General features: G+C 41.7%; 1 protein-coding gene across 2 annotated transcripts in view; it reads right to left on the reverse strand.

The window, feature by feature from the left end:
- Positions 1-6,932, reverse strand: part of SNX24 (sorting nexin 24) — an 88,470-nt gene extending 81,538 nt beyond the window's left edge. For both annotated transcript variants that reach the window (XR_007904793.1, XM_051789492.1), the window contains exon 1: positions 6,796-6,932. Coding sequence is in view for 1 of the 2 variants with exons in the window: in XM_051789492.1 (XP_051645452.1) it covers positions 6,796-6,930 (135 nt within the window). In the remaining variant the exon portion in view is untranslated. The remainder of the gene's footprint in view (positions 1-6,795) is intronic.
- Positions 6,933-12,111: the final 5,179 nt, after the last annotated feature.

Raw genomic sequence — 12,111 nt, forward strand, 5'->3', positions numbered from 1 at the left:
CCTCGTGGAGTAACTAGGACATTTGAAAATCCTCTATGAAGACACTAAGACTGTAAAATAATCTAATTAGATCTAACAGATCTAATACTTCCATTTAACTTCCTTGAACTTGGAGTGACTGGTGTGTCACTGACTTCAACAGGACTTGTGAGACAAAGTTAACACATGGTGAGCTTGTACAAGCAGATTGGTAAGAAAGTAGTCTTCACACTGGCAGATTTCATACTCAAGGCATTCAAAGGCTGTTCAGATTTTTTTAAACTACCAAGTTTACACAGTTCAGACACTCAGTGAAAGGGTTAAAATAGCAATTCTTCAAAGTGTTTTGACATAAACTCGTAATTACTCCCTCCATGCTTTGTAACTACAACACTTACAAATATTCCCCCTTTATAACTTGCTATTGTGGCTTACTCTTAGGCTTCATATGGAAGAACAAGTAAAAACTTCCCTTTTGTGACTCTATGTACATTTACTTTAACAGTAAAAAATGCTGAAATACATAAAATATAACCAATTTTAAGTCTTTGTGGTTTTATACTTCCATAAAGAAGAGTATAACCTAGTAATTAAACAGCTTCTATGGTAAAGTCTATGGACTTTCAAAAAACCCACAGTATTTTAGGATCTTACACGTCGTATCTTACTTCCACGGCATTTGCAACTCCAGGAAAATTTGGGGAGTAGTATTGGAAGTGTTAATTAAAAACACAGTAGGCACTCGTGTCAGTCAAATATGCCCTCTGCTCTACAACACATTTAAATGTATGTCACCTTGACTTGCAATATACCACTGTAAAATTTTTTTGGTCAATATAAATCAAAGGTACACTAATTTATTCAGTAAGTTTCCTGGGATCTGAATCAACATTAGAAATCTAACTAGTATTTATTATTCTGTTATTGACAAAGGGAGCATATTTAAATGATAACAAGAACACGTGGGTGTCATTTTGAAGTTGAATTGTTCTCTAGGGACATCCTTAGTAAGCGTCTACATTTAAAGGTCATTCACTGCCAAATTATGAACAACTGTTGCATTTATTAGAACAGGCTCAATAGTTTAGAAGCTAGTGTCATCAATTTAAACTGGCAATGAAATTTAATTGTCCACGAGGAAAACAGACATTTTCCTTATTCTGTGTTTCATCATTTTATGTATACTCCAAACAGAACTGGAAAAAGTGCAAGTTTACTCTGGCATTTTGGGTTTTCTTGGTGGTTTTTTTTTTGGGATGGGGGCATAGTCGAGGAAAAAGACTTTCAAGATCTTATATCAGAGGAATAGAGCTTTAGTAAAGCTGAGCTCCTGGAACAAAGACTTTTGAAAGAACCGTGTCTCCCATTTACTTTCTTGACAGAACCCAATCTCAAGAGTTGTATAATAAGACTTTTCCCTAAATTTTCTTTCTAATCTTTTATTTTTGTGGTCAAGACTCCACTCTACTTCTTAATTTCACTGTAGTTTTCAGTCTGAAGCTAGGGAGAAGTTTCCCCTTTCGATGGCAAGTCATTTCCACCCTCTCCCCAGAACTGATGGGTCTCTGCTCATTCCACTTTCCCAGAACTGATGGGACTCCCTGCCCATTCCACTTTGCAAGTGCTGCCTAACAATATTAGGGAGATTATTTTATCTGAAAAAACAGGTTTCAAGGTAAAGTTGAAAACAAACCAGTAAATTGGTAATGAATTTCTTTAAAGAAAAGGACAAACATTCCTTTTGTGTCTTTTCTTTCCGGGGAGTAAGAACATACAGTGGCAGCCTGAATCCAGGGGAACTGGATTCTGCTCTGCTAAAGGTAAGAAACCAGAAAGGAAGAGATGTCAGGAAATCATGCAGAGCCACTACAGAGAGGAACAACTTCCTTTCAGTCTCTCATTTCATGCAGGAGGTGACCACCATCGCTATTTCTAGAAAAGACGCTAGGATGACCATCACCACTCTTCCCAAAAAAACCCTCCCTCAGTTCTGTTTCTCTGCAGTGGCCCCAGCAATCACAGTACAGAAGACATGCCTTGTAACCTCCTGGCAAGTGACTGGGCTGGTGGGCAGCCAGCATGTCAGCAATTTTCTATATGCCCCAAGTTCCATCATCCTTTTCTGCTATTAATTGCATAATCTGATAGTTCCTTGTTTCAGCTATTCCAAGTAAACATTTTAATTTTGAGCAAGATAGCACTTCTGGGAAAGAGAATAGTAAAAGATCGACTGTGTAAAGTAGTACTTCAGTGATCACAGAATCATACAATAGTTTGGGTCGGAAGGGACTTTTAAAGGTCATCTAAACCACCACCCCTGCAATAAGCAGGGACATCATCTAGATCAGGTTGCTCAGAGCCCTGTCCAACCTGACCTTGAATACTTCCAGGGATGAGGCATCTAAAAATCTCTCTGAGCAACCCGTGCAGGTTTCACTACCCTCACTGTAAAAACTGTGCCTACTCCGAATATACCCTCTTTTAGTTTAAAACCATCACTGTTTGTCCTATTGCAACAAAACCCTACCAACAAGCTTGTCCCCATCTTTCTTAAAAGCCCTCCGTATATACTGAAGGACTGCAAAAATGTCTCCCTGAGCCCTCTCTGGTCTGGGCTGGACATGCCAACTCTCTCAACCTTTCTTCACAGCAGAGGTGCTCCATCCCTTTGATCCATTTTTGTGGCCCTTCTCTGAACTCACTCCAACAGTCCCTGTCTTTCCTGTGTTGAGGAACTCAGAGACAGATGCAGCAGACCCCTTCCAGGTGGGACCTCACAAAAGCAGAGAAGAGGGACAGAATCCCCTCCCTTGCCCTGCTGATCATACTGCTTTTGATGCACTCCAGGACACACTTGGCTTTCCGGGCTGTGAGCGAACATTGCTGGCTCATGTCCAGCCTCTCATCCACCAGTAGTACTGGCAAGTCCTTCTCTGTGGGGTTGCTCTCAATTCCTACATCCCCCAGCCTCTACGGATACTAGGTGTTGCCTCAAACCAGGTGCACTTGGCATTTTTGAACCTCATGAGGATCTCATGGACCCACTTCTCCAGCTTGTCCAGGTCCCTCTGGATGGCATTCTGTCCTTCAGGTATGTCAACAGTATCACCCAGCTTGGTGTCATCTGCAAATTTGCTGAGGGTGGACTCGATCCCTCTGTCTGTGTCATTAATGAAGACCTTAAATAACACTGGTCCCAGTGCAGACCACTGAGGGCACCACTTGTCACTGATATCCATCAGGAGTCTAAGCCACTGACGACTACCCTCTGGATCTGACTGTCCAACCAATTCCTTATCCATCTAACAGTCCAGCCATAGAAGCCATCTCTCTCCAATTTAGAGAGAAGGATATTGTGCAGCACTGTGACAAAGTCTTTACAGAAGTCCAGATAAATGACATCTGTAGACCTTCCCTTGCCCACTGATGTAGCTACTCCACCACAGAAGGCCACTGGGTTAGTCAGGCAGGACTCGACCTTGACGAAGCCATGTTGGCTGTCCCAAATCACCTCCCTGTCCTCCACGTGCCTTAGCAGAGCTTCTAGGGGGATCTGTTCCATGAACTTTCTAGGCACAGAAGTTGGTAGTTCCAAGGGTTCTCTTTTCCATCCTTTTTAAAGACCAGTACAATGTTTCCCCTTTTCCAGTCACCTGGGACTTCACGCGACTGCCGTGCCTTTTTGAATCTCATGGAGAGTGGTTGGCAACTACATCAGCCAATTCCCTCGGTATTCTGGAATGCATCTTGTAATGTCCCACAGACTCAGCTATGTTCAGGTTCCTCATGAACCCTACCTCTTATAGTGGGAAGCACTTTGCTCCCCCAGTCCCTGTCTTGCAGTCTATTTACTTGAGAAGTGAGGGAAAAGAAACTGCAAGTGAAGAGCGAGGCAAAAAAAGTTCTTAAATAGCTCAGCCTTTTCTTGTCCATTGTTACCAGTTTGCCTGTTGTGTTCATTGGGAACAGTACACTTTCTTTGACTTTTATCACCAAACTGTTTTAAAAGGTAATACTATACATAAGGCTGATGATGTAAACTAACTAAAGTTGAATTGCCTATATAATTTCATAGAAAAATACCATACTTTACTCAGATATACTGCACCCATCCCCTTTAATGGAAGGTTACATTTCAAAAAGATAATACTTCACAGTGGCACTTACTCCACTTGACTTTTCTAATTCATCAGATTTAGATAGCACAGAAGTGGTGAAACATCTGCTTAATCATAAATACTTGATCACCCTGCAATCCTCAAATTTTAAAGTCATATCTATACTCCTCCTGGCTGTTAACCCCTACAAGAATGAGAGCTAATGCGGTACGGACACAGAAAAATCCACAAGCTCCAACCATCCAAGTGAAACCACCTTGTTCCTCCAAGTAAAATAATTTCTATTGTAAATATGTATGAAAATATATCTGTCTACACAGTATCTCTGCTAGTACAGAGCAATATATTAGCTTTCATTAACCTTAGTTTTGCTGGAAGGAGGGCATGTAGTGTACTCATTTGAATTTCTATATTTGGAACAATACTTATGCAAATTATTTAGCAATATAACAAATCGACAATTACATTGGCATAAGCTTTCCTCATGCATCACTCATAAGTTCTTTAAAACATAAAGGAAATACACAATGTTATTATCATAACAGTTTTCTGTATCCTATCCAATAAGCATGCCTGGTCCAAATGAACTTCAGCTACCACTTCTAGCACAGTTTCCTGGTCAGCACACAGCATGATAATTTTTGTATGGGATGTAGTATAGAGCCCTCTCATCTGACTGCAAAGACAAAAGAATCCTGCAGGAACAACAACAAAATCTGCTGATCTACAGTAAGTTTCAGATCCATGAGTTTGACTCATCACTAGAGAATGACCCAAGAGGAAAAGTGGTACAATGTGTTGTAATCAAAAGTGCTGTACAACAGTGTTGTAATCAAAGATTTTCACTCTCAAGATCATTTTCTTGAAAGACTTCTAGAAAAGATACAGTTTCATTTCTGATTTCTTTGCAGATTAGACAACTTAGCATTTATGAAATTTAAAAAAATTAAACCCTTTAGATAGCAGGATTCACTGACAGAATTACAACTAAATACATAAAAAACACATAAAAACAAATACTAAAAAATAAACACTGCTATGAAAAATCCTATTTGTGTAATATGTGCATCTAAGAAATCACTCTGTCACTTCCAACTAACATACTCAACTAGGACATGGTGGGATTAATCTGTGCTACAGTAACCACACTCAGCAAAATGTTTTAAAGCCAGCTTCATTCCCCAAAATCACACAGATATACTGCAGGGAACCCTTTACACTTAAGTTCACCTAAGAGACAAATATTAATGCAGTTACACTCCCACATTAATGTATCTAAAGTGGTTTACAAGTAGTAGTGAGGACCAAATAATCTACAGCATTAAAAATCAGGCAGATGCACTTGTCTTATGGAACTATGCCTACATGGATCAATCTTCTAGCAATTCACCTGGATTTGATTTTTTTCTTGGTATTTCTCAGCAGCTCCAAACTACTGAATTAATACATTTAATAAAAGAAGCTAGCCTTGAATATCCGCATTCAGTCAAATGCCTTGAGGTCCACATCCTCCCCTGTCTCTACCCAGGAACATGTGGAAGTGTTACAGTCCAGCAGTTTTGTGGGATGAGAAAACCACTGGGAACAAAAAGGACTTCTAAAAACTGTGCAGACTAATTTGCTTGCTCAAGAAGGATAAGCTACACAGCAGGTTGCCCAGGACAATGTCCAGGCAGGTTTAAAGAACCTGCAAGGATGGAGACTTCACAGTCTTCTGGGCAACCTATGCTTGACCAACTTCATGGTAACAAACCAGTCTTGTCTTATGTTTAGATGGTGTTCCCTGTGTTCTGTTTGCCCACTGCCACCTGTATGTCACCAGGCACCAACAAGAAGAGTCTTGCCCCTCACTCTCTTCGTTCAGATCATTTGTACATGTTGATGCAATGTTTCTGTCCCATCTCTTCTAAGGGGCACCCCAGCTCTCTGAGCCTTCTCTCATGCAAGATATACTCCAGTCCCTTCATCATGTTTGGCCCTGCACTGGGCTCACTACAGCTTCTTTTGTGGGAGCCCAGACCTGGACCCAGCACGTGCCTCTCTCAGCAGGGAGCAGCTGCCTCTCCCCTCTCACACTGCACCAGCCTCACAGAGCTCGCCTGGGACAGAGGGTGCCTGGCAGGCTGAGAGCAACTCCCAGTGCAAGAGTAGGGCTGGGCAGGGCAGGGATGGGATGGCATGGCATGGCATGGCATGGACAAGGTTGGGCTGAGCAGGGATGGGATGGGAGGCGATGTGGCCAGCAGGGCTAGGCTGGTCAGGGCAGGGATGGACTGCGCAGGAATCGGCAGGGATGGGCAGGGATGGGCAGGGATGGGATGGGATGGGATGGAATGGGATGGGATGGGATGGGATGGGATGGGATGGGCCGAGTAGGAATGGGCAAGGATGGAATGGGCAGGGCAGGGCAGGGCTGAGCAGAGAATGGGTTGAGCTTGGGCAGGTCAAGGCAGGGCTGGACACAGCTGGGCAGTGCTGGGCTGGGCAGAGATGGGTTAGGCAGGTCAAGGCAGGGCTAGGCACGGGTGGGATAGGATGGGCTGGGCTGAAAAGGGGTGGGCAGGTCGAGGCGGGGGTGGGCAGTGCTGGGCTGAGCGGGGTGGCCCCTCGACGCCCGGCCCCCCGGGGCAGCCCTCGCTAGCCGCCGCCACCTGGCCGTCCCGAGGCCCGGGGGGTGCCCCGCCCCGGCGCACCTCACCGTGTATCCGCGCTCCAGCTCGCTCTCCTCGTATCGGAAGGACGGGATGAACACCTCCATGCCAGTGCCCTCAGCGCGCCGCCGCCATCGGCGCGCGCTCACGTGACGCCCAGCACGTGACGGGGGCGGGGCCATGTCCGGCTGGCCCCGCCCCCGGGTCCCCCCGCGCGCCGCGAGCGTCGGGAACGGCGCGGGATCCTCTGGAAGAAAAGGGTTTAAAAGAAGTGTTTGAGAGTATCGGCTTTCGGTACGGACAGACCTGCAGCGTTACGTCGGAGCACAGAAAAATGAAGAGGAAAAAAATTAACTCCTAGGGGTATGAATTTATCCGGTCCTAAATTCGCACCGCAGCTCAAACCAGAATCACAGAATATTTAGGGTTGGAAGAGATCTCTGGGGATTATCCAGTCCAACACCCCTGCCACAGCAGGACCACCTAGAGCAGGTTACACAGGAACGTGTTCAGGTGGGTTTTGAATGTCTCCATAGGGGGAAACTTGACGACTTCCCTGGGCAGCCTCTTCCAGTGCTGTGCCGCCCTTCGTATGTTGGAGTGGAACTTGTGTTTCAGGTTATGGCCATTGCTCCTTGTCCTGTCGTTGGGCAGCACTGAAAAGAGGCTGGCGCCATCCTCTTGGTACCTGCCTTTGAGATATTTGTTTATGTTGATGAGATCCCTTCTCAGCCTTTTCTCCGGATAAACAGACTCAGGTCTTACAGTCTTCCCTAGTGAGGGAAATGCTCCAGAACCCCTAACCATCTTTGTGACCCCCCACTGAACCCTCTCCAATACCTCCTTGTCTTTCCTTGCTCTGAGGAACCCAGAACTGGACACAGCACTCCAAAGGTGGTCTCACCAGGGCCGAACAGAGGGGGAAGATCACCTCCCTCAACCTGCTGGTCACACTCTTCCAGGATACCATTGGCCCTTCTGGCTACAAGGCCACACTGCCAGCCCATGGTCAGCTTGTCATCCACCAAGACTCCCAGGTCCTCCTCTGCAGAGCTGCTCTCTAGTAGGGCATCACTTAACCCGTGCTAGTACTTGAGGTTATTCATTCCCAGGTGCAGGACCATACACTTGCCTTTGTATGCCTTCATTAGGTTCCTCTCTGCCCAATTCTCCAGCCTACTGAAGTCCTGCTGAATGGCAGCATACGATTCTGCCATGACCAGGTTGGTCAACAAACAAATGCAGCAGGTTTCACAATGCCTGTTGTAAATGGACATGAAAACAAGGGAGGGAGGGGGAAGCAGTGCTGCACAAAGTTGCCCATGTTGTGCCTGTTCCTGAGAAATTCATGTGTATACAGGGTTTGATTTTCCATAAGCAGAGTCAAGTGTAATAACATACCTCAAAAAAGGACAGAAAACAAACTTATGTGATGTCTGTGGTTATGCTATCAGTTTTTTGAAATGTCTTTTGAAAACTAACTTGCTTCCTTCCTTGCTTAGTGACACTGGGAACGGAGAGGGGAACATTACAAGTTCCTTTCCCCTCCATTTCTCTTTATTTTACTGGCAGGTAAATTTAATTATGTTTTGCTCTAAGCAAACACCTGTGACCTTAAGAATTCAATATAATATAGACATTGTCTGACTAAAAACAAGAGGATTAAAGCAAACTAACATGAGTTCACTTTGCTCACCTAAAGCAAAGTAACAGACAAAAATCCTAAAAGGCAGATGGTTCTCGGGCAGCTGTTTCTGTGCATTGTTGCTCCTATGCCAGTGCCCTCAACTGCTGATGGCAAGCAGGACAGTCCAAACACTGCTTTGTGGCAAAGGTGACAAGAGCAGTGTTTCTAGTCCCCTGTGTGCTCTGCACTATGTCCTTGGACAAAAAGGCATGAATAAAAAATCCTATTCTCACCAAAAGCACCCTCTGATTAACATGTTATATTAATCCCAAGGAAAGACTAGCTATACTATGATACTCTTATCAGCCTGGGAAATGTAGGCATGCAAGAGAATAATTATCATGCTATAATTGTTGTTACTTTCTGGCTAAGAATCCAGTCTTTAGGGTTAATTTCTGTTCTTTCCCTAATGCAAAACAGGTGGTAACTCTAATGACACCATTTGTGCCATAATGCATCTATGCTGATGAGAAGCTGATAGAAGAATTTCATAGGAGCACTGTTTGTGGTTGTTTGCAATCTAATAAGCAATAATTTCAAAAAGCTACTTTTCTCCTTAATATCATATAACTTATTAACAAGGAAAAGTTTTAGACATTAATCTGGTTTCAAATTCAATATAATGTAATGGAACTTTTGACTGTGCATCAGCCAAGAGGAACAAGGAAGATTACATGGTGAGCTGAATAAGTCAATATGTATTGGAATGTTAAATACCTAATTTGCACAATATATCATCATTAGTTGGCTAATCTTTAAAGTTATATCTGAAAAAAAAAAGGATTGTCTTTCTGTCTAACACACTGAGGATCAAAAATTTAAGAAACCTTAGTTCATAAAACGCTATCAAAGTGTGTTCAAAACCATCCAGGATTCTTGTCTTTGAAAGCTAACTGCACAAATGACACAATGCTCCCCACAAATAACAAAGCAAGGAGAATATATTTTAAATGTAGCTTGACTTGAACCGGTGTATTAAAACCATGTTAGTAATCTTAAAAGCAAAACTGTAAAAGGATTGAGCTGTACTGGTAACAGTGACACAAACTGTATTCAAATTCATGTGTTGAGCAGGCTCCCAAAAGGACTATAGAAAATGTAGGTGTTGATCTTCAGTGCTGGCTGTTGATTAGTATTAGTTGTTAGGTATTAGTATCTTGGATTATATTCTTAACTTGATCCAGAATGTAAAATAAATTAATAATATACTCCCTCCAGTTGTTAACTGTTACCTGGCATCAGATTCTACCTTAACCTTCTATGATTACAGAAATGAATCAATGAATCAACAATCTCCCCCTTTGTTGACCACTTCTGCATTTCGTTTTTTCCAAAGTAGTCACTGTGCAATTCCTCATACAGGGAGGGAGGACTTAGCATTTGTCATGTTAGAATGGTTCACAGGAGAGAAAAAGGAATGAATATAGGCAAAGCTGAAAGATCAGTTTCCACTAATTCTCATGATTCAAGGACTTTCTAAATGGCTAATTTCCAGAACAGAAGCAAAGAAATCCATATAAAAATAATAGCAAAAGTGATAAGTAAAATACACATCACAACAAGAGGCCAGAATAAAAAAAGAGATACTCCTTAATTATATCACAACCTAAGTTTGTCGATTTTTCAGTTGCAACCAGTAAGACTGGTTTTAAGTAAACTTGCTGGTCAACCATAGATATATGGTTTATCCCAAGTATTTTCTTGCCCTTCCATTTTCATTGCATATTTCTTTTACTTTAGTTTTCATATGAATATCCTGGTAGAAGGATTCTGCCTAAGTTGCTTTGTGTACATTTTGGAGATGTCCTTTCTTAATGATAGATTTTCCTAATGACAGAAAAAAGAGTTGGATTTATATCCCTCCCCTATGTTAGTCATTTCCTCAGTGATCCGGGGAAAAAAAAAAAGAAAGAAAAAGTAGTGTTTTACCAGTGAAGTCAAAAGATTATTAGCAAGTTCACCCCTGATTTAACTATGGAAGACAAGAATTTTAAAAAAAAGTAAAATCATCTTAGCAGGTAACAAGTAACATCCGGAACAACCTGAAACTTCATCTCCTCACCTGTTATAATCCTGAACTTTTTTTTTACATAATTGTAGTGGACTCATATTTTGCCACAGATTAAAATTATTCCACAGCATGTTCTACTCTAAAGTGGAAGAAGAGAAGAAAATGTAAGGGTTTTTTTGTTCCTATTTTTTTTCTTTAGGACAATCATTTCACTGTACACATAATTTTAGTGGATGTTGACTGTTCACTTAAATGCACAGGCTATACTAGCCAGCAACTCATCTCCACAATTTGAAAGAAACTGACATATTTGGGGCATGAGCTCCACAGATGCTGAAACAAACTCCCATATGAGGCTTTCAGAGGGAAAATAACTTAGGAGAGTTAGACAAAGGAATATTGAATAGGGAAGCAGAATATTCTGTTTTAAAAGGGATAGTGACTAAAGAATCAGAGACTTATTGTACATTGAACATCAGTTTAAGAAAGAAGGAACAATGTCTTCAATTTGAGCCACTTCATGTCATATATTTTTAATTCAAAAAGGACCATTGACACAATGGATAGAAGAATGGGGATGATTTTAAATTGTTGCAAACATCTACAAACTATTTAAACCTAAAATGTAAACTATACTTCAGTAGCACCTTATCTTTTATTCAGTATTTCAAGTGCAGTTCATGATTTTGCAAACAATCATTTTGTTCATGCTAGTGGTTATTCTGTGGTACAATGCTTGGAGTTTCAAGGAAACACTTTAATTTAGTACAATGTGTGGGAGCGAGCTTCACAGAGGAAATAGTTCAGCAACACCTCCATTCACCTGGGTTGAGAAAAGTCTGCTAATGCTAGGTGTTAATTGCTTATTGAAAGACAATAAGCAAATCTTCAATCTTCATAATGAGTGGGAAGATACACAAAATAAATTAACAGATTCTTGAAATAACCAGAGTTTTATGATAGCCAAATATGACAGCTGATCTGAATCTTCTATTCACGCTAACCTTGTGATGCAAAAAAACCCTACAATTTTTTGTATGAGCAACCAACACTCTGTGACACTGAACTCCAGAAATGCCATTATCCTTTTGTTCCGCAACAGGCTTCAGATTTTAAGAAAAGAACCTACACAATCCATTCTTGTTTTCAGTTGTCTAGTACACACAGTAACACTAATCCTCACTAGGAGACTAATATGAAAGCACTTTTGTATTCTCTCTTTACAGAGAGAAGAGATCTGATCCACAATTCAACTGAATTCTAATCCTGATACAAGCAAAAAACAAAGATCATGAGCTAAGAAAGCTGGATAAACACACATGAACTCTGCATGTCCAAACGGACTCTTTAGTTCTGGATATACCATTTTCACTCTCAATGGAACAAACTTGAAGTATAAGATTGAGCTGTTCAAGTTGTTGTTCAATTTTCATTAGAAAGCAAGCCAAAGTCAAGTACATCATAACACTTAACAGAGTGTCATGCCTACATCAGTTTCTTCATCATAAATCTGTTGCATACCCGAGCTTTTCAAAAAGCAGTTACAAGATAAATGACTGAACAAACACTGATGCATAAGATGTTACAAGCTTAAGGTGTTAGCATTTAACCATGTAAAAATATGATTAATAAAGGCTTGCCAAGGTTTTTTGGTGGTTTTGTTGA

The sequence above is a fragment of the Manacus candei genome, unplaced genomic scaffold (genome assembly GCF_025592945.1).
Source record: "Manacus candei isolate 608988 ecotype Guabito, Panama unplaced genomic scaffold, ASM2559294v1 h1tg000027l, whole genome shotgun sequence".
Lineage (NCBI taxonomy): Eukaryota > Metazoa > Chordata > Aves > Passeriformes > Pipridae > Manacus > Manacus candei.